Source organism: Tursiops truncatus, chromosome 6 (genome assembly GCF_011762595.2).
Source record: "Tursiops truncatus isolate mTurTru1 chromosome 6, mTurTru1.mat.Y, whole genome shotgun sequence".
NCBI lineage: Eukaryota > Metazoa > Chordata > Mammalia > Artiodactyla > Delphinidae > Tursiops > Tursiops truncatus.
This window is the reverse complement of record NC_047039.1, coordinates 72879743-72904050: the sequence shown is the minus strand read 5'-3', so window position 1 is coordinate 72904050 and position 24308 is coordinate 72879743. Positions and strand designations below refer to the sequence as shown.

At 34.1% G+C, this 24308-nt stretch overlaps 1 protein-coding gene across 6 annotated transcripts in view; it reads right to left on the bottom strand.

Moving 5' to 3' along the window:
* VPS13A (vacuolar protein sorting 13 homolog A) overlaps window positions 1–24308 on the bottom strand; it is a 233519-nt gene that overhangs the window by 136126 nt on the left and 73085 nt on the right. For all 6 annotated transcript variants that reach the window (XR_004527015.2, XR_002176281.3, XR_012332570.1 and 3 more), the window contains 5 exons: window positions 22670–22787; window positions 8059–8197; window positions 7387–7468; window positions 6002–6156; window positions 5322–5478 (listed from right to left, as the gene is read on the bottom strand). Coding sequence is in view for 3 of the 6 variants with exons in the window: in XM_073806234.1 (XP_073662335.1) it covers window positions 5322–5478; window positions 6002–6156; window positions 7387–7468; window positions 8059–8197; window positions 22670–22787 (651 nt within the window). In the remaining 3 variants the exon portion in view is untranslated. The remainder of the gene's footprint in view (window positions 1–5321; window positions 5479–6001; window positions 6157–7386; window positions 7469–8058; window positions 8198–22669; window positions 22788–24308) is intronic.

Genomic DNA, 24308 nt, shown 5'->3' with positions numbered 1-24308 from the left:
AACTGAAAGAAGCCAGTCTGGAAAAGCTAGATGGTATATAATTCCAACTATATGACTTTCTGGAGAAGGCAAAACTATGGACAAAGTAAAAAGATGAGTGGTTGCCAGGGATTGAGGGATGACAGGAAAGGATGAATAGATGGATCACAGAGGGCTTTTAGGGCAGTGAAACTACTGTGTACGATACTGTAATATTGGATACATGTCATTATACATTTGTTCAAATCCCTTAGAATGCACAACACCAAGCTGAACCAAGTAAACTATAGAATTTGGGTGTAGTGTGTCAATGTAGGTTCATCAACTGCAACAAATGTATCACTCTGGTGGAGAATATTTATAATGTGAGAGGCTATGCCTGTGTAGGTGCAGGGGATATATGTTAAATCTCTATCATCTGCTCAACTGTGCAGTGAATGAAAAACTGCTCTAAAAATAAAGTCTATTAAAATAGTTTTAATGTCATCTCTACACATAATAATGTTCTTATGCTAAAAAGGAATATAATGAAATTAAACTAGTGAATAGTTTGTCTTTTCCTTTAATTGAGGTATAAATGACATAAAACATTATATTAGTTCCGGGTGTACAACGTGACTCCATATTAATATACATTGTGAAATGATCACCACAATAAGTTTAGTTAACATCTGTCCTCACACTTACTTAGAAATTCTTCTTGTGATGAGTACTTTTAAGATTTGCTCTTTCAGCAACTTTCAAATATGCAAAACAGTATTATTAACTACAGTCACCATGCTGTACTTTACATCTCTATGACTTACTTTATAACTGGAAGTTTGTGTCTCTGGACCCCCTTCACCCATTTTCTGCACCACCCCCCCCCCCCACCTATGGCAACGACCAATCTGTTCTCTGTACTACCTTGGTTGGTTTTTTTTTTTTTAGATTCCACATATAAGCAAGATCATACCATATTTATCTTTCTCTGACTTATTTCACTTAGCATAATGCCTTCAAGGTCCATTCATGTTGTCACAAATGGCAAGATTTCATTCCTTTTAATGGCTGAGTAGCATTCGATGGTATCTACTGGGCTGGCCAAAAACTTCGTTTGGGTTTTTCCATAAGCTCTTATGGAAAAACCCGAATGAATTTTTTTGGCCAACCCAACAGACAGCACATCTTTATCCATTCACCCATTAATGGACACTTAGGTTGCTTCCATATCTTGGCTATTGTCAGTAATGCTGCAATGAACATGAGGGTGCACATATCTTATCAAGTGAGTGTTTTTGCTTTCTTCAAATAAATACTCAGAAGTGGAATTGCCAGATCAGATGGTAATTCTATTTTTAACTTTTTGAGGAACTTTAATACTAGTTTCCATAGTGTCTGCACCAATTTACATTCTCATCAACAAAGCACAAGGGTTCCCTTTTCCCACATCCTCACCAACACTTTCTATTGCTTGTTTTTTTGATAATAGCCATTCTAACAGGTATGAGGTTATATCTCATGGTTTTGATTTGCATTACCCTGATGATTAGTGAGTTGAGCATCTTTTCGTGAACCTGTTGGCTAGTTGTATGTCTTGTTTGGAAAAAATGCCTATTCAGATCCTCTGTCCATTTTTGTTTGTTTGTTTTTTTCCCTATTGAGTTGTCTGAGTTTTTTATATTATTTTAGATATTAACACCTTATATCAGATATACGAATTGCAATTACATAACACTATTTCATAGACTGGCTTTTCATTTAGTTGACGGTTTCCTGTGCTGCGCAGAAGCTTTTTAGTTGGATGTAGTCACATTTGTTTATTTTTGTTTTTGTTCCCTTTTGGGAATCAGAACCAAAATAATCATCACAAAGACCAATGTCAAGAAGCTTACTGCTTATGTATTCTTCTAGGAGTTTTATGGTTTTAGGTCTTACATTCACATCTTTAATTCATTATGAGTTAATTTTTATTTATGGTGTAAGACAGTAGTCCATTTTCATTCTTTTGCATGTGGCTGTCCAGTTTTACCAGCATCATTTATTGAAAAGTTACCCTTTCCTAAACATATATTCTTGGCTCTTTTGTCATAAATTAATTGATCACAGATATGTGGGCTTATTTCTGGGCTCTCTACCCTGTTCCACTAATTGATGTGTCTGTTTTTATGCCAGTACCATACTGTTTTGATTACTATTGCTTTGTAATATAGTTAGAAATCAGGGCTCATGATGTCTCCAGCTTTGTTCTTCTTTCTCAAGATTGTTTTGGCTATTCGGGTCTCCCACGGTTCCACACAAATGTCAGAGTTTCTTGTTCTAGTTCTGTGAAAAATGTCATTGGTATTTTCATAGAGACTGCATGGAATTTGTAAACTGCCTTAGGTAGGATATACATTTTAACAGCATTAATTATTCCAGCCCATGAGGCACAGAACATCTTTCTGTTTATTTGTGTTTTTTTCAATTTCTTTCATCAATGTCTTATAGCTTTCAGTGGATAGGTCTTTTACCTCCTCAGTTAAATTTATTCCTAGGTACTTTGTCCTTTTTGAGTCAATTGTAAATGGTGTTGTATTCTTAATTTCTCTTTCCTGATAGTTTGTTATTAGTGTATAAAAATGCAACAGATTTTAGTATGTTGACTTTGTATCCTGCAACTTTAATGAATTTGTTGATTAGTTCCAACAGTTTTTTTGGTGGAGTCTTTAGAGTTTTTGTACATATAATATCGTGTCTTCTGCAATAGTGACAGTTTTACTATTGGGTCAATTAATAAATCAAAAGAGAAATTAAAAAATACCTTGAGACAAATGGAAATAGAAATACAACATACCAGGGGGCTTCCCTGGTGGCTCAGTGGTTGGGAATTCGCCTGCCAATGCAGGGGACGTGGGTTCGTGCCCTGGTCCAGGGGGGATCCCACCTGCCGCAGAGCAGCTAGGCCCGTGTGCCACAGCTACTGAGCCTGTGCTCTAGAGCCCGTGAGCCACGACTACTGGGCCCATGAGCCACAACTGCTGAAGCCCACATGCCTAGAGCCCACGCCCCGCAGTGGGAGAGGCCACGGCAGTGAGAAGCCTGCACAACACAAGGAAGGGTAGCCCCCACTCGCCGCAGCTGGACAAAGCCCACACACAGCAACGAACAACCAACGCAGCCAAAAAAAAAAAAAAAAAGAAGAAATACAACATACCAAAATTTACGGGATGCAGCAAAAGCAGTTCTAAAAGAGAAAAGCATGGATGTCTACTTTAAGAAACAAGAAAAACCTCAAATAAACAAAATTACTGTTTACACATCAAGAAATTAGGCAAAAAAAAGAACAAAACCCAAAGTTAGAAGTAAAAAATAACAAAGAAGAGAGGAGAAATAAATGAAATAGAAACCAAAAGACAGCAGCAAAGATCAATTAAACTAAAGAGCTGATTCTTTGAAAAGACAAAATTGACAAACCTTTAGCTAGATTCACCATGAAAAAGAGAGAGGGCTCAAATAAATATTATCAGTTATGAAAAAGGAGATGTGACACATGATACCACAGAAATTTAAAGGATCATAAGAGACTAGCATGGATATTTTTATATGTTAACGAATTGGACAACCTAGAAGAAATGGATAAATTTCTAGAAGCATACAACCTTCCAAGACAGAATCATGAACAAATAAGAAGTCTGAATAGAGCAATAAGTCCTAAGGAGATCGAATCAAAACCTCCCAACAAAAAAAAGTCCAGGAATAGATGGCTTCACTGGTGAATTCTATCAAACATTTAAAAAGAATTAATACCAATCCTTCTGAAACTCTTCCCAAAAAAATAGAAGAGGAGGAAACATCTGCAAACTTATTTTACGAGGCCAGCATTACCCTGATACCAAAACCAGACAAGGACGCCACAAGAAAAGAATATTCATCAGGCCAATATTCCTGATGGATACAGATGCAAAAATCCTCAACAAAATATTACCAAACCAAATTCGATACTATATTAAAAGGCTCAAACACCAAGATCTAGTGGAATTTGTTCCAAGGATGCTGCAGTTCAACATCCACAAATCAATCAACATGATACACCATGTTAACAAAATGAAGGATAAAAATCATATGATCATCTCAATAGATGCAGAAAAAGCATTTGACAAAATTCAACATCCATTTAATATAAAAGCTTTCTACAAAGTGGGAATAGAGGAAATGTATCATCATAATAATAGGCCATCTATGACAAGCCCACAGCTAATATACCACTCAACAGTGAAAAGCTGAAAGCTTTTCCTCTAAGATCAAGAAGAGAAGGATGCTGACTTTGCCACTTTTGTTCAACATAGTATTGGAAGTCCTAGCCAAAGCAATTAGGCAAGAAAAAGAAATAAAAAGCACCCCAATTGGAAGTGAATAGTTTTCCTTAATATTCTGATGGAATTCATGAACCATTCAGAATTATGTTTCAAGGAAAAACCTCAAAATGTAAAGGAGGGAAAAAAAACCAAAAAACTCTTCTAAAAGCCTGCCAAAGCAAACAGAAACATTTTCTAAGATATCATATAATTTATGTTAGGATTTGGGATATAAATTGTTTGTGGTAGGCAGAATATTTACACACCCCTCCCACAAGGATGTCCATGCTCTAATCCCCCTAAACCTGAGAATATGTTATTTCATATGGTAAATGTAACATTACAGAGATGATTAAGGTTAAGATTAAGGGGAAATTATCCTCAATTGTCCAAATGCACCAAATCTAATTACCTTAGTTTTTTAGAGTGCAAGAAAAAGGTAGAAGAAAAGGTTAGAGAGATTACAGCATGAGAAGGATCTAACACCCCATAATGGTTCTGGGATATAAAAAAAAATTAGTGCAAGGACCTAGAGAGGCCTGTAGGAGCTAAGGCCAATCCTCACCTTATAGGCAGCAAGAAAACAGACTTAAACCATATACAACTAAATTCTGCCAACACCTGAGTGAGCAAGAAAATAGATATTCCCCTACAGCCTCCAAAAAAGAAGTCCTGTTGACAGCTTGATTTTTTCACACTGAGACTTGTGTCAGACATCTGATATACAGAACTTTAATAAATCTGTGGTAAATTGTTACAGTATCAATAGGAAACTTATTCAGTATTTTAGTATTCAGTTAAGTAGACTTAAAATTAAACCATTTTCCTTAATGAGAAAAATTGTCTTCATTTTCTCTCTAGTCTACACCTTAAGATTCCAAAGTATAATATGAAAGTTGAAGACTAACACATTTCTTTGATAATATTTTATCATATGTACTGACTAAGCACCTAGAGAATTTATCTCCAGAAGGTAATCAAACAGTAAAATTAATTAATTTAGTTTTTTAAAACAGAGATTCTTACCAAAATATTCTGGGCATTTTAAGCAGACCTCTTTCAAAAAGGCATTTGCTTTCAAATCAAATGTTCGAAGCTCAATGACTGTGCCCAATCCCAAGACATTAATTTCTACCACAGGTAGTTCACAATCTCCAACAAGGTGACAGAATTGAATCAAAACCTGGAAAAGAAAGAAAAAAGAAACTACGACTACCTAAAACAAAAAAATTGTTTATATTGATGGTGGCTATATATGGATATGTGAGGTATACGTGTAGTATAAATGACACATATTTAAATTTAGGAGAGATTTTATACACACACATATACAATACACACATTGTACAAATTATTTTCAATAAATATATACTGAATAACAACAATACCTCTAAACTCTTAATTCTTTTTTTTAAGTGAAAGCAGATTTATTTAGAGAGATACACATTCCACAGGCAGAATGTGGTCCCTCTCAAAAGGTGAGGGTGGCCAAACCTTTAATTATTGATTAAGGAAATTAATCTTAAGATTAATTAATTAAGAAAGGGGAGGGAGAACCACAAGGTAACATCTGGATTGAGTTTAAATAGGATGAAAACAACACTGTCTATTAGTAATGAGACTATATAAATGAGCTGTGAATAGTAGAAATGACTGACAATTTAAATAAGCCATATTAATTTTACCATAGTACATACAATGCATACCTCTGGCACTTCAAATCTTATTTTATATTCAGTCATATTTTTTGAACAATCTGGCTTTTGAAGCTTTTCTTGTTGAGGACTTTTAATTCTAGATGGAGGTTGAAGAGGCTCTTCCAAGGGACTACATGGGGCATCAAAAAACTCCTCATCTGAATCTAAATACCATAGAACATTTAAGTCAATAATCAAAATGACTGATTTAATAATAACATTCTAATAATTTTTCTGAAATAAATATGAACACTAAAACACTATTTCAAAAAATTGAATGTAAGGTCAAAAATAAATAGAAAAGAATGTAAAAGATTACATGTGAAAAAATAACATTCTTAACAACAAAATGTATGGAAAATTACAAAATACAATCTTTAGCTTAATGAACATCATCTTTAAAATCAAGATACTAAAAACTGCTAAAGAAAATTTCATAGCAAATGCCAATGCCAATTATTACATACATGATGAATACTGAAAGGAACACACTAATATGCTCACTCTACCTGGAAACAGGTAAACAGGACTTAGTTACAAACACTGCAATATTAAAAGTAGAAGGCAGGCCCTAAAATTTGAATGGAGAAACTAAGATCAAGCACTACTTCACGTATGTATGACTATATAGGAATATATATATGATAGTAAATTTCTACAACATGCTATTTAAATGGACCCAAAATCTAGTAAAACCATTAAAAGAAGGTTTAAAGGAAACTAAAATCATCTAAGTATATCCCTAAGAACATAAAATTGAATTTTAGGGTAGATGATCTCACAAACAACATTTCCTCCCCCTCCCCACCCACCCTGGTCACTACACAGAAAGGAAAACATTCTCTAGAAAACTGAGGATCAACATGGCAATTTCTGTTGTTTAACATTTACAATTTTTAAAGTTTTAAAAATACAAAAATACATTTATTTTTCTTTCTAATGCAGCCAAAAAAGCATGTATTTCATAACAAAGTATTTACCAGTTTTCATACGTTAATGAAGGTATTAAGGCTTGATTTTTTTTTTCCTTTAATAACAAAAAAGGAAGTGTAAAAAAAAAAATTACTATAATGAAGATCTCCAAAAGCTAAGTAACACATTATAAATTAGACACAAAGTTTCATGGGGTCTCTTAGATCACAAAGGATAAAGATGATTAATTTGCTAGTGGTCCCTGTGATTATGGGGTTCAACTTTTATATACCAAAAAAAAATCCCACTGCAAAAGCAACTTTAAGGAACATCCAAATTACACTGTTTTAAAGGAATTTTAGTGAAATTTTGTGGATAATATGCAAATATCTGCTATTGCCTGAAAGTTTTTATGTGGTCTCAAAATTTTTTTCATAATATATTTATAACAAGGAAAATTTCCTAAAGTAGTTTCATTTTACCATCTTCAACACATGGAATTTCCAAAGAAGAAAACTTTTTCTGTGAAATCTGTGATGTTCCCAAAGAAGTGGATCTTTGAATCTGGAAGGAAAGTTAATTCACTGTCAGTTAGCACACAGACTTTTATTATACGTTCTAAGACAATTCTGACAACACACACACACACACACACACACACACACACACACACACACACACACCTCAATCTGAATTAACTGGAAAAAAATCCAGCCTGAATTAGAAAGTTAATTTGTAAAATGTAGATTTAAAGAAGTGCTTTTACAATTTCAAGGCTAAATACAAATTGCAGAACTGTTATAATCAGTTAATCAGAACTGTTATAATCATACGTATACACAGAGAGACATGCATGTTTCTATGTGTGTGTATTAGTATGTGCTATAAACATTTTCAAAAAACTAGAGAAGCAGTAGTTAACCATTGAGGAGAGGGACTGGAAAAGTGAAGAAAGGTAGACTTATTATTTCATTCTTTTGTTTACTATTTGCACCTTTTACTATTTCATCATTCTGTCTTTCAGTGTGTAATTTAAAAAGTCTATTCACAATGAATTGAATTGTTTTACCCAAAATTTCTGTGGCTGTTACAAATACTGTTTGTGGAATTTTCTTTTTTAACTCGTGCTTTCATTAATTTTGAAAATACATTACCTGAAATGGTTTGACAGGGACATTTACTTCAGTTGCAGGTGGGGGTTTTGGGATGCTTTCAATCAATTCCAATATCCCTTGCAGTTTTTTATCTGAGATTCGTAAAGAAATCAGTGGTAAGTTTCCAAAAATCTTGAATCTGTTTCAAAAAGACAGAAATCATTATAAAAAGATGACTGTTCATCTTAAATTATCTAAGAATAATAAAATGTGATTTTAAGTACTAAATATTATCTACACAGTCCATGGGACAAATTATCTCACAATCTACAGTCAAATTCCCATCATTTTACCTTATTAACCAATCTCATCAGCTGAACTAACATCATTATTTTTCAAAGGCTTATTTTCTATTATTATTATGTTTACTATCCCTCTGCTATTTTGCCAATGCCAATTGACAATCACTATTTATGAAGTGTTTACTACAGACAGGCATTAAGGAAAACACTTGATATGCATTATCATAAATAATTCTCACAACCTAATAGGAGGGAGACAACCTATTTCTGCTCGCTGTTTCTTATAAGAAAGAAATGTGTACATATGTACATGGTTCCTATCAGGAAACTAAGGTTGGCAGGTACAAATAACTTGTCCAAGAGATTATATATTTAAAACCAGGTTTAGAAATCAGATCTGAATGAAAAATCAAAATCATATAAGTAGATGCATGTAACAAAATCCAATACCCATTCACCATAAGAACTCACAGTAAACTAGAACAAAGAAGAACTACCTCAACTTGATGACGAATATCTTTGAAAAACTTACAACTAACATCATACTTAACAGTGAGAAACTCAATGTTTTCCCACTAAGATTAGGTGCAAAACAAAGATATCCCTCTCACCACTCCATTTCAACATCACACTGGAAGTCCTTAAATGCAGTAAGCCAAGAAAAGAAAACAAAAAGCATACAGATTGATAAAGAAGACATAAAACTGTCTTTGTTCACAGACGACACGATCATCTGTGTAAATTATCTAGAAAAAAATTCCTGAAACTAATAAGCCAATACAGCAAAGTTGTAGGATATGAGGTTAATATGTAATAGTGAATTACTTTCTTATATACCAACAATGGACAAGTATAATCTAAAATTAAAAATACAATACCATTTACATTAGCACCCCAAGAAAGTAATACTTAGGTATAAATCTAACAAAATAAATACAAGATCTGTAAGAGGAAAACTGTAAAACTCTGATAATATATTAAGAATTAAATAAATGAAGAAATATTCCACATTTAAGGGTAGGAAGATTCAATCTGTCAAGATGTCAGCTCATCCCAAACTGATCTATATAGATTCCATGCAATCACAATCAAAATCCCATCAAGTAATTTAATGGATATTGACAAACTGATTCTAAAGTTTAAATGGAGGGGCAGAAGACCCAGAATAGCCAACGTAATACTGAAGAAGAGCAAGGTTGGAGGGTTGATATTCCCTGACTCAAGACTTACTGTAAAGCTACAGTAAGCAAGACGCTGTGCTATTGGCAAAAGAATAGACAAACAGATCAATGGAAGAGAACAATGGAACAGAACAGAGAGTGCAGATACAGACCTCCATAAATACAGTCTACTGAATCGCTGACAAAGGAGCAAAGGCAAAATAATGGAGCAAAGACATTCTCTTCAACAAATGGTGCTGGAATAAATGAATATCCACATGCAAAAATTAATTCAGACAGGCCTTACACCCTTCACAAAAGCTAATACAAAGTGGATCACAGACCTAAATTTAAAATGCAATACTATAAAACTCCAAAAAGATAAATCAAAGAAAACTTACATGACCTTTTTAGATACTTTTTAGATGATCACTTTTTAGATACAACACAAAGGCACAATTTATGAAAAAAATAATTCATAAACTGGATTTGGTTAAAATTATAAACTTCTGGGACTTCCCTGGCAGTCCAGTGGTTAAGACACCACACTTCCACTGCAGAGGGCACAGGTTTGATCCCTGTTCGGGGAACTAAGACCCCACATGCCGGGGCCAAAAAAATTAAAAACTTCTGCTCTACAAAAGACAATGCCAAGAGATTTAGAAGACAAGCCACAGAGTGGGAGAAAATATTTGCAAAAGATAGAACTCATAAAGGACTATTATCCAAAAAGTTCAAAAAAAATTTTTTTAAGTTTATTTTCTTATATAGCAGGTTCTTATTAGTTACCCATTTTATACACATCAGTGTATACATGTCAATCCCAATCTCCCAATTCATCCCATCCCCACCCCCCGCCACTTTCCCCCTTTGGTGTCCATACGTTTGTTCTCTACATCTGGGTCTTTACTTCTGCCCTGCAAAACGGCTCACCTGTACCATTTTTCTAGGTTCCACATATATACGTTAATATACGATATTTGTTTTTCTCTTTCTGACTTACTTCACTCTGTATGACAGTCTCTAGATCCATCCACGTCTCTACAAATGACCCAATTTCGTTCCTTTTAATGGCTGAGTAATATTCCACCGTATATATGTACCACATCTTCTTTATCAAGTCGTCTGTCGATGGGCATTTAGGTTGCTTCCATGACCTCCCTATTGTAAATAGTGCTGCAATGAACACTGGGGTGCATGTATCTTTCTGAATTATGGTTTTCTCTGGGTATATGCCCAGTAGTGGGATTGCTGGGTCATATGATAATTCGATTTTTAGTTTTATAAGGAACCTCCATACTGTCCTCCATAGTGGCTGTATCAATTTACATTCCCACCAATAGTGCAAGAGGGTTCCCTTTTCTCCACACCCTGTCCAGCATTTGTTGTTTGTAGATTTTCTGATGATGGCCATCCTAACTGGTGTGAGGTGATACCTCATTGTAGTTTTGATTTTCATTTCTCTAATGATTAGTGATGTTGACCAACTTTTCATGTGCTTCTTGGCCATCTGTATGTCTTCTTTGGAGAAATGTCTATTTAGGTCTTCTGCCCATTTTTGGATTGGGTTGTTTCTTTTTTAATATTGAGCTGCATGAGCTGTTTATATATTTTGGAGATTAATCCTTTGTCTGATGACTCATTTGCAAATACTTTCTCCCATTCTGAGGGTTGTCTTTTCATCTTCTTTCAGGTTTCCTTTGCTGTGCAAAAGCTTTTAAGTTTCATTAGGTCCCACTTGTTTATTTTTGTTTTTATTTCCATTACTCTAGGAGGTGGATCAAAAAAGATCTTGCTGTGATTTATGTCAAAGAGTGTTCTTCCTAATTTTTCCTCTAAGAGTTTTACAGTGCCCAGTCTTACATTTAGCTCTCTAATCCATTTTGAGTTTATTTTTGTGTATGGTGTTAGGGAGTGTTCTAATTTCATTCTTTTACATGTAGCTGTCCAGTTTTCCCAGCACCACTTATTGAAGAGACTGTCTTTTCTCCACTGTATATCCTTGCCTCCCTTGTCATAGATTAGGTGGCCATAGGCACGTAGGTTTATCTCTGGGCTTTCTATCCTGTTCCATTGATCTATATTTCTGTTTTAGTGCCAGTACCATAGTGTCTTGATCACCGTGGCTTTGTAGTATAGTCTGAAGTCAGAGAGTCTGATTCCTCCAGCTCCGTTTTTTTCCCTCAAGACTGCTTTGGCTATTCGGGGTCTTTTGTGTCTCCATTACAAATTTTAATATTTTTTGTTCTAGTTCTGTAAAAAATGCCATTGGTAATTTGATAGGGATTGCATTGAATCTGGAGATTGCTTTGGGTAGTATGGTCATTTTCACAATATTGAGTCTTCCAATCCAAGAACATTGTATATCTCTCCAACTGTTTGAATCATCTTTAATTTCTTTCATCAGTGTCTTATAGTTTTCTGCATACAGGTCCTTTTTCTCCCTAGGTAGGTTTATTCCTAGGTATTTTATTCTTTTTGTTGCAATGGTAAATGGGAGTGTTTCCTTAATTTCTCTTTCAGATTTTTCATCATGAGTGTATAGGAATGCAAGAGATTTCTGTGCATTAATTTTGTATACTGCAACTTTACCAAATTAATTGATTAGCTCTAGTAGTTTTCTGGTGGCATCTTTAGGATTCTCTATGTATAGTATCATGTCATCTGCAAACAGTGATAGTTTTACTTCCCCTTTTCTAATTTGTATTCCTTTTATTTCTTTTTCTTCTCTGATTGCCATGGCTAGGACTTCCAAAACTATGTTGAATAATAGTGGCGAGAGTGGACATCCTTGTCTTGCTCCTGATCTCAGAGTAAATGCTTTCAGTTTTTCACCATTGAGAATGAGGTTTGCTGTGGGTTTCTCATGTATGGCCTTTATTATGTTGAGGTAGGTTCCTTCTATGCCTACTTTCTGTAGAGTTTTTATCATAACTGGGTGTTGAATTTTGTCAAAAGTTTTCTCTTCATCTACTGAGATGATCATATGGTTTTTATTCTTCCGTTTGTTAATATGGTGTATCACATTGATTAATTTGTGTATGATGAAGAATCCTTGCATCTCTGGGATAAATCCTACTTGATGATGGTGTATGATCCTTTTAATGTGTTGTTGGATTCTGTTTGCTAGTATTTTGTTGGGGATTTTTGCATCTATATTCATCAGTGATATTGGTCTGTAATTCTCTTTTTTTCTAGGATCTTGTCTGCTTTTTGGTATCAGGGTGATGGTGGCCTCATAGAATAGAATGAGTTTGGGAGTGTTCCTTCCTCTGCAATTTTTTGGAAGCCTTTGAGAAGGATGGGTGTTGGCTCTTCTCTAAATGGTTGATAGAATTCACCTGTGAAGCCATCTGGTCCTGGGCTTTTGTTTGTTGGAAGATTTTTAATCACAGTTTCAATTGCATTACTTGTGATTGGTCTGTTCATATTTTCTGTTTCTTCCTGGTTCAGTCTTGGAAGGTTATACCTTTCTAAGAATTTGTTCATTTCTTCCAGGTTGTCCATTTTATTGGCATTGAGTTGCTTTTAGTAATCTCTTAGGAAGGTTTGGATTTCTGCGGTGTCTGTTGTAACTTCTCCTTTTTCATTTCTAATTTTATTGATTTGAGTCCTCTCCTTCTTTGTCTTGATGAGTCTGGCTAATTGTTTATCAATTTTGTTTTATCTTCTCAAAGAACCAGCTTTTAGTTTTATTGATCTTTGCTAATCGGTTTCTATTTCATTTACTTCTGCTCTGATCTTTATGATTTCTCTACTTCTGTTAACTTTGGGTTTTGATTGTTCTTCTTTCTCTGGTTCCTTTAGGTGTAAGGTTTGATTGTTTGAGATTTTGCTTGTTTCTTGAGGTAGGCTTGTATTGCTATAAACTTCCCTGTTAGAACTCCTTTTGCTGCATCCCATAGGTTTTGGATCGTCGTGTTTTCATTGTAATTTGTCTCTAGGTATTTCTTGACTTCCTCTTTGGTTTCTTCAGTGATCTCTCGGTTATTTAGTAACATATTCTTTAGCCTCCATGTGTTTCTGTTTTTTACATTTCTTTCCCTGTAATTATTTCTAATCTCATAGTGTTGTGGTCAGAAAAGATAATTGATTTGATTTCAATTTTCTTAAATTTACTGAGGCTGATTTGTGACCCAAGATATGCTCTAACCTGGAGAATGTTCCGTGCACACTTGAGAAGAAAGTGTAATCTGCTGGTTTTGGATGGAATGTCCTATAAATATCAATTAAATCCATCTGGTCTACTGTGTCATTTAAAGCTTGTGTTTCCTTATTAATTTTCTGTTTGGATGATCTGTCCATTGGTGTAACTGAGGTGTTAAAGTCCCCCACTATAATTGTGCTACTGTCAATTTCCTCTTTTATAGCTATTAGCAGTTGCCTCATATATTGAGATGCTCCTGTGTTGTGTGTATATATATTTATAATTATTATATCTTCTTCTTGGATTGATCCCTTCATCATTATGTAGTGTCCTTCCTTGTATCTTGTAACATTCTTTATTTTAAAGTCTATCTTATCCGATAAGAGTATTGCTACTCCAGCTTTCTTTTGATTTCCATTTGCATGGAATATCTTTTTCCATCCCCTTTCAGTCTTTATGTGTCCCTAGGTCTGAAGTGGGTCTCTTGTACACAGCATATATATGGGTCTTGTTTTTGTATCCCTTCAGCAAACCTGTGTCTTTTGTTTGAAGCATTAAATCCATTCACGTTTAAGGTAATTATCGTTATGTATGTTCCTATTACCATTTTCTTAATTGTTATGGGTTTGTTATTGTAAGTCCTTTTCTTCTCTTGTGTTACCCACTTAGAGAAGTTCCTTTAGCATTTGTTGTAGAGCTGGTTCGGTGGTGCTGAATTCTCTTAGCTTTTGTTTGTCTGTAAAGCTTTTGATTTCTCCGTAGAATCTGAATGAGATCCTTGCCGGGTAGAGTAATCTTGGTTGTAGGTCTTCCCTTTCATCACTTTAAATATGTCATGCCACTCCCTTCTGGCTTGTAGAGTTTCTGCTGAGAAATCAGCTGTTAACCTTATTGGAGTTCCCTTGTATGTTATTTTTCATTTTTCCCTTGCTGCTTTCAATAATTTTTCTTTGTCTTTAATTTTTGTCAATTTGATTACTATGTGTCTCGGCATTTTTCTCCTTGGGTTTATCCCGCCTGGGACTCTCTGCGCTTCCTGGACTTGGGTGGTTATTTCCTTTCCCATGTTAGGGAAGTTTTTGACTATAATCTCTTCTCATATTTTCTCAGGTCCTTTCTTTCTTCTCCTTCGGGACCCCTATAATGCGAATTGTTGCATTTAATGTTGTCCCAGAGGTCTCTTAGGCCGTAGGCTGTCTTCATTTCTTTTCATTCTTTTTTCTTTATTCTGTTCCACGGCAGTGAATTCCACCATTTTGTCTTCCAGGTCACTTATCCGTTCTTCTGCCTCAGTTATTCTGCTATTGATTCCTTCTAGTGTATTTTTCATTTCAGTTATTGTATTGTTCGTCTCTGTTTGTTTGTTCTTTAATTCTTCTAAGTGTTCTTTAATTCTTTTAGGTCTTTGTTAAACATTTCTTGCATCTTCTCGACCTTTGCCTCTGTTCTTTTTCCGAGGTCTTGGATCATCTTCACTATCATTATTCTGAATTCTTTTTCTGGAAGGTTGCCTATTTCCATTTCATTTAGTTATTTTTCTGGGTTTTATCTCGTTCCTTCATCTGGTACATAGCCCTCTGACTTTTCATTTTGTCTGTCCTTCTGTGAATGTGGTTTTTGTTCCACAGGCTGCAGGATTGTAGTTCTTCTTGCTTCTGCTGTCTGCCCTCTGGTGGATGAGGCTATCTAAGAGGCTTGTGCAAGTTTCCTGATGGTAGGTACTGGTGGTGGGTAGAGCTCTCAAAGAATACTTAAAGCTGAATAATAAGAAGACAATCTAGTTGAAAAATGGACCAAAAATCTTAACAGACACCTCATCAAATAAGATACATAGATAGCAAATAAGCAAAGATGTTCCACATTATGTATAATCAGAGAAATACAAATCAAAATAAGAATAATGAGATAGTACTACACACCTACTATAATAACCAAAATCAGGAATACTGACACCACCAAATAATGGCAAGGATGTGGAGCAGCAGGAACTCACAATTACTGCTGACTGAAATGCAAAAGGGTATAGCCCCTTTGGAAGACAGTCTGGAAGTTTCTTAGAAAACTAAAGATACTCTTACCATATGACCCAGCAACTGTGCTCCTTGATATTTACCCAAAGGAATTTAAAGTTATGTCCCCACAAAAACCTGCACATGCATGTTTATAACAGCTTTACTCATAATTTTATATGAATCAAGTTTATCCACAAAAATTTTATATTCCAATTTTATCACCAAAACTTGGAAGCAACCAAGATGTCCTGCAGTAGGTAATGGATAAACTGTGATACATCAGATAATGGAATATTATTCAGCACTAAAAAAAAAATGAGTTCTCAAGTCATGAAATGACAGGGAGGAACCTTAAATGCATATTACTAAGTGAAAGATGTCAATGTGAAAAGGCTTTCTCTTCTCTAATTCCAACTATATGACATTCTGAAAAAGGGAAAACTATGGACACAATAAAAAGATCAGTGCTTGCTAGGGCTTGAGTGTGACAGGGGAGGGATGAATAGAAGATTTCTAGGGCAGTAAGAATACTCTATATGATACCACAATTATGGCTACATATTATGCATTTGTCCAAACCCATTCAAGGTACAACACCAAGAGTGAACCATAAGGTAAACTATAGACTTTGGGTAATTATGATGTGTAAATGTCGGTTTATCAATTCTAACAAATGTACCACTAGGTGGGGGATGTTGTTAAGGGGAAGGCTATGCATGGGTGGATGCAGGGGGTGTATGGGCAATCTCTGTAGCTTCCTATCAACTTTTTTGTGACACTAAAACTGCTGCAATATGAAGAAAGTCTTTAAAAAGTAATAATGATTTTAAAAGAGACTGACATCAAAGAGAGAATAAGTTTTCGTTCACCATTTTTATCCCTGCATTTTAACTTACTTTTTCAATCACACACAATGACTGCTAAAAATATACCTGAATTACTTGAGAAAATTATAAGCTTTCTTTTACCTCCAGTAACCTAAGTATTTGTAACTAATCCCATACATCCTAATTTAACAGTTACATATTATAGATCTGTCTCATTAATGTACCTAAACTTTTCAATTTCTTTAAATATGCCAGCTTAACAACCTGAGGATGACAGGTGCCAAAATAATACCTACCAAATAACAGAGGATTTCCTTTTATCTGCCTTAAACTTTTTAAGCTCAAACTTCAAAGGAAGTTGCCTGATACTTGTAGAGTTCCAGGACTTTATATAATGTCATATCCACTTTATATTGCTCACAACTTACAAAACTGAAATCAAATGCTTCTCAGATTTCATCTTTCTAAATCATTATAGCTTCTGCTTGTGATTGTTTTCGGCACAATTTTCTGGTCCTAACTTATAGCCATTTTAGTATCATAAGAATACTAGTAGAGAAGGCTTTCCTGGTGTCTTCTGCCTTTATTCGTTGCGTCTGGGTGTAACGCACTGAACCAGAGTTTGGCAAAATATGGCCATGGATTAATCCAGCCTGCTGCTTATTTCTGTAAATAAAGTATTAACTGGAATACAGCTATGCCCAGTTACTATGTACTGTTTATAGCTGCTTTCATGCTAATATAGCAGAGTTGAGTAGTTGTGACAGACAATGCAACTTCAAGCCTAAAACATTTAATATCTGGCCCTTTAAAGAAAAAGTTTGCTGACTGTTACACTGGATTAATCTCTCATACTCTTGCATTCCATTATCTGTCTATATATAGACATTTTAACCAACTGTTTTAATTCCTGCTAGGCTATGCATATTCCCTACATTACTGGAGGTAAATTCTCCCTAATCATAGACTAGAGCAATCTAAAGCAAGGGAAGTTAGTCATTTCTTCTCTCAGAGTAATATCACTTTTTTCTGGTACCCTGTAACATCCTAGATTCTAGCGTATTTAAGTATAAAATGCTGAAAAAAAATCTATTCGTAAACATGTTTGCAACAGGAAATTACATACATCTTTGTCCTTTCTCACATACTGACAAACTTTAAAAGAAATATCAGACAATAGTAAATAGGCAGGAGGACATTTGGGAAGGAAGCCAAAGAACCTAAGCGTGTCTAAAATTAACCTATACCTAATGCTTGATTGTAAACAACAGCAAAATGTATAGAATGGTTTTCTTTCCTCTTCTCTTTCTCAAACCAAATTCCTGGCATTCCTCTGCTTTAAGACACTCAGAGTCCCAGTTTGATATTCTTGAATAAGGAAGTCTAAGAGAATGAGAGTAAACTGCACAATGTTTTCTAGAGAATTGAGTCCTATAATTTGAAAGGCAAAAAAAAAAAAAAAAAAGAAGGCGTGTAGGTTTCTCTTAGGTCTCTTCCTTTCACATGGTGACAACAGTAAGTAGTATGAACCGGGTCTGCAACATAGCATATGGGAAAAAGACCAGGCTATCACTACTTCCTACTATCCCTTCCATCCATACTTGAGCCACAAAACCTTGAGCACTGCTATATGAGTATTCTCTTCTTGCCTCTCTAGTAACAATTTCACTTAGATTGTTTGGTAGTTGTTAGATGTGTCGTTCTTTAAATTTTAAAATAGATCTGTGGCTGAGGTTTCAATGCTTGCAAGGGAGAGAAAAATTACTGGTGGAAAGAAAAGGTGAAAGGGCTAGCTACGGTCTTAAACTAGGACTAAATCAGCTAACTAGTCCAGTCTAATTTAACAGACTTCTATATTTAGGATACTGGGCTCAAAGTATCAGTCAGCTAACAATAAAATATAAAGATCTCAGTAAAAGCAAACACACGATAAATATAAAATCAAGTATTGTGATTTTTTTTGTGATTTTTTAACTTCACCTTTTATTTTCTTCAGGATTTAGAAAATATAAATCTGTGCTAATGGGTACAATATATAATAAAGATATAACTTGTGACATCAATGACATAAAATGGAGGGGGTGGAGCAGTAAATAGTAGAGTTTTTGTATGCAATTAAAGTTAAGTTGGTGTCAATTTTTAAAAAATTGTCAACTTTACAATGTTATAGGTAATCTCCATGATAACTAAAAAGAAAATATCTATAGAACGTGCATATGTGGAAAAGAGAAGGGCAACAAAACATGTCAGAACAAAAAATCAACTAAACACAAACGAAGGCCATAACAGAGGAAAAAAGGGACAAAAAGCTATAAGACATACAGAAAGTAAATAACAAAATGACAAAATTAATTTGTTCCCCATCAGTATTTATTTTAAACATAATGGTTTAAACTTCACAAAGATATAAATTGACAGAATGAATTTAAAAAAAAAAACGATCAAACTATATGTCTGCAAGAGACTGACTTTAGATCTAAGGACACAAATAGTTTGAAAGTGAAAGATATTCTATGCAAATAATATCCAAAAGAAAGCAGGAATGGCTATAGTATCAGTCAAACCAGACAGTAGGTCAAAACCTGTTACAAGAGACAAAAGACATTATTTAATAAAAAGTCACTCCATCAAGAAGATATAACAATTAGAAACATATATGCACCAAACATCAGAGCTCAAAAATATATGAAATATTGACAGAGTTGAGGGAAGAAATAGCTCTACAATAACATGAGACTTCAATACCCCACTTTCAATAACTGATAGAACAACCAGAAAAAAGATCAATACGGAAATAGAGGACTAGAACAACACTGTCAACAAACATAAACAAAACACTCCTCCATCAACAGCAGAATACACATTTTTTCATACATGTACATAGAATATTCTCCAGGATAGACCGAATTTTAGGTCATAAAGCAAGAGTCAAAAATTTTTTAAAGATTGAATAAAAAGCATCCTTTCTAGTCACAATGGAATGAAACTGGAAATCAACAGCAGAATGAAAAATGTAAAATTACAAATATGTAGAAATTAACACATTTACTGTTAATGAGTCAAAGAAGAAATCGCCACGGAAATAAAAAAATATCTTGAGACAACTGAAAATGAAAACACAACATACCAAAATTTATAGCATACAGCAAAAACCGTGCTGAGGGAAATTTATAGCTATAAACACTTACATTGAAAAAGAAAGATCTCAAATCAGCAACCTAACTTCATGCCTTAAAGAACTAAAAAGGAGCAAACTAAACCAAAAGTTAGCGGAAGTAAGGAAATACAGATTAGAGCAGAGAGAGAGAAAATAGAGAATTGAAAAATAATTGAAAAAAAATCAACAAAAGAGTTTGTTCTTCAAAAAGATGAACAAAACTAAAGAACCTTTAGGTAGATGGAGATAAAGACAGAAAAGACTCAACTAAAATCAGAAATGATAGTGTGGATATCACTATCAATCCTACAGAAAAAGGAAGGATTTTATGCCAACAAATTGGATAACCTAAATAAAGTGGACAAATTCCTAGAAACACACATCTATCAACACTGAATTTTGAAGGAACAGAAAATCTAGATAGACCTATAACTAATATGCAGAGTGAATCAGTAATCAACAATCTCACAACATTTCATGAGTGAGTTCCACCAAACATTTAAAGAATTAACACAAATTTTTCTCAAACTCTTCCTGGAAACTAAAAAGAAAGGAATACTTCCTAACTCATTTTAAGGACAGCATTACTCTGATACCAAAACCAGACAAAGATAATACAAGAAAAGAAAACTACAGACCAATATCCCTTACAAACACTGATGCAAAAATCTCCAAAAAAACACGAGCAAACAAAATTCAACAGCATATTAAAAAGATTATACACCATCACCCATCACCCAGGATTTAACCCTGGAACGGAAGAATGGTTCAACATATGAAAACAAATCAGTGTAATACACCACATTAACAAAATGAAGGGACAAAATAACACATGATCATCTCAACTGATGAAGAAAAAGCATCTGGAAAATGCAACACGTTTCCATAATAAAAACACTCAAAAACTAGAAATAGAAGGAAACTACCTCAAAATAATAAAGGTCATATATGAAGAAACCACACATAGCACACTCCATGCAAAAGACTAGAAGCTTTTACTCTATGATCAAAATAAAGGATGCCCACTTAAATTACTTGTATTCAACATAATATTGGAAATTCTAGCCAGAGTAATCAGGCAACAAAGAGAAAAAAAAAGGTATCCAAATTGGAAAGGATGAAGTAAAACTGCCTCTGTTCTAACATGAAGTGGTCGTATATGTAGAAAACTGTAACAATTCCACACACACAAAAAATGTTAGAACTAATAAACAAATTCATCCAAGTTTCAGGATACAAAATCAACTTGGAAAAATCAATTGAGTTTCTATTAACCAACAAATAAATTAAGAAAACAATTCCATTTATAATAGTATCAAAAAGAATAAACTTAACCAAGGAAGAAAAAGACATACACTGAAAACTACAAAATAATGCTGAAAGAAATTTTAAAAGACACAGGTAAATGGAAAGACATCTTGTATTCATGTATTGGGAGACCTGATGTTAAGATGTCACTACTGAAAACATTTGCAGATTCAATGCAATCCATATCAAAATCTCAATGATACCTGTTGTTAAAAATAGAAATATCCATCTTAAAGTTCAAAAGGAATCTCAAAGGACCCCAAATCACCCAATCAATATAGAAAAAGATTAATGTTGGATGACTCATGCTTCCTGATTTCAAAAGTTACTACAATGCTACAGGAATCAAAACAGTGTAGTGTTGGCATGAAGACAGACACAGAGACCAAGGGAACAGAACAGAAAGCCCAGAAATAAACCATCACATATATGGTCAAATGATTTTCAACAAGGGTGTCAAGACTATTCAATAGGGAAAGGCCAGTCTTTTTAACAAATGGTGCTGAAAAAAAACTACACATCCACATGCAAAAGAATAAAGCTGGATCCTTACCTTACAACACATCCAAAAATTAACTCAAAAAGGTTTCCTAAGCATTAACAGTATAAAACTCTTTGGAAAAAAATATACAGGAAAAACACTGGATTTGGTGATAATTTCTTAGATATGACAACAAAAGCACAGGCAACAAAGATAAATTAAACTTAATCAAAATTCATAGCTTTTGTGCATCAAAGGACGCTATCAAGAGTGATAAATAAGACAATCCACAAGAAGAAAGAAAATATTTGCAAATCATTTTATCTGGTAAGAAGTTAATATCCAGGAAAATATTTTAAAAAAACCAAACCTCCAACTTAACAACACAAACAACCTAATTAAAAGGTGGGCAAAGGACCTGAACAGACATTTCTCTAAAGAAATATATAAATTGCCAATAAGAACATGAAAATATGCTCAACATCACTAATCATTAGAAAATGCAATTCAAAACTATAATTAAATACTACTTCACACCTGTTAGGATGGCTATTATTTTTTTGAAAGGGAGAAAATAACAAGTGTTGGTGAAAAGGTAAGAGAATTTGGAACCCCTGTGAATTGCTGATGGGAATATAAAATGGTGCAACTGCTATGGAAAACAGCAGGACAGTTCCTCAAAAAATTAAAAATAGAATAATCCAGCAATTCCACTTCTGGATATATACCCCCCAAAATTTAAAGCAGGGACTCCAATAGATATCTGTATACTGATATTCACAGCAGCATTATTACAACAATCAAATGTCCATTAACCCATGAATGGATAATATATGATATATACATGCAATGGAATTAGGCCTTAAAAAAAAATGAAATTCTGACATACACTACAACATGGGTCAACATGAAGACCTTATGCTATGTGAAATAAACCAGGCAGAAAAGGAGAAATATTGTACGATTCCACTTACATGAGGTACCTAGAGTAGTCAAATTCATAGAGACATAACACAGAATGATGACTGCCATGGACTTGGGGGAGGACAGAGTGGGGTATTATTGTTTAACAATGGGTAGAATTCCAGTCTGTGAAGCTGATATGGTGGAGTGGTTGGACAAAAATGTGAATGTACTTAATGCCACTGAATGATACACTTAAAAATGGTAAATTTTGTTATATATATTTTACTACAAAAAAATCAATGAAACATGGCATTTCTTAGCTATATAACTACTAAGGAAATCTACAATCACATGAAACAGGTAATACATACTTGGGCATCCTTATATCCATGAAAACCATGGCCTTAGAGAGTTCCACATTGAAGTGCATAGGTACCAAGATATGTTGTGTGGATACATTGAGTTTTCGTGCTTCTTTCCAATTATCACCTAATTACAGAAAACAGTACGTGTTTAACACATGTGTAATTTGACAAACATACTAAACCTAACATTACCATTAATACTTCATAGTCATACAGTGCATGGTATGAGGAAATCTTCCTACATCTAGATAATCTTAATGCCATATTCCCAGGTACACATACTTAGCAGGTAAATTCTTTTCCCTTTCAAACTCTATGTTTTAATAGGAAAAATGCTTATTAAAATGTTAACAACAACATAGCTTTAATCAAATCTACTGTGCATCCTTGGCAATCACTATGCCAACCATACATTACTCAAAAAACATGGCTCTAATGCAATAATGAAAAAGGTAGGGAAAAGTGCAGTTCTTCAGTATTAACTAATAAAAGTTACATTTAAGATTTATAACTGACACTGTTCTAGGCAATGTTTAAATTTTCATTTAATTCCCACAATGATGTATAACATCCCATTTTAGAAAAATGAGACTGAGAGGAATTTACAGCTTGCTTATGGTCAAAAAGCTAGTGAGTGATAAGGCTGAAATTGTCACCCAGGTCTGCCAACATGCAACCCTCTGGCAACATTCACTGCAGTGTCACAAGCCTAAATGTTCAGTAAAGGAATGGCTAAATAACTGACAGCATAGCCTTAGAACTTTAGATGGCCAGTAAAAATCATGAATTTAAGTGCCCAAAATATTACTGGTAAATGAAAGGGAGGTCAGCATATAAAACTATGTAAATCATGTTAAAAACGCATTCACAAACACTCCCAAACACCACACAAAATACATCCCATACATTCATAGGCACACACATTGAAAAAAACACCAAAAGGATATCCACTGAAATATCAACAACGCTTATGTGTGAGCAGTAGGATAAAGAATGATGTTTTTGTTTTTCTGTATTGTCCAGATTTTCTAAAAGACGCGTCTACATTACAAAGAAATAACTTTTAAAATTTATAACAAGATTAATGGGATCCATATAATACAAAGCAGTTTCATGTACATTATTCCATTTGAACCTAATAATACCATAAGTCAGTTAAATCTTCAGTCAAGGAAAACCAAGCAAATGAAAGCTTAGACTCCTGAAGACAGGTAGTAAAATGGACTTTATTACAATTTTTAAAATTCCAACAGTACCGAGATAAATCAAATATTTCCTTCACTTCTCAATTTACAGATAAAAAATAAGATATTTAGAAGCATGTGTTTCAGTATTTATCAGGGAAGTCTATGACAATTACATAAAGTAACCCCAATGTCAAAAAAACCCTGCCCCCCAAAAGATTTAATTATTTAAGAATAGTTAATGCTTATCAAAAACAACTCCAAGGAATTCCAATAATTTTCAGATAATAATAATGAAATACTGAAAACAATTTTTTACAAAGCATCTCAATATCTTAACTATTAAGTATGGCTCATGGACTTTGAAAACCAGTTACCAAAATGTATCAAACACACCAAAATATAGTAATGTATTCCTTGAAAATAAATTTATGGATTTTTCTATAAACAATTTGCATTTG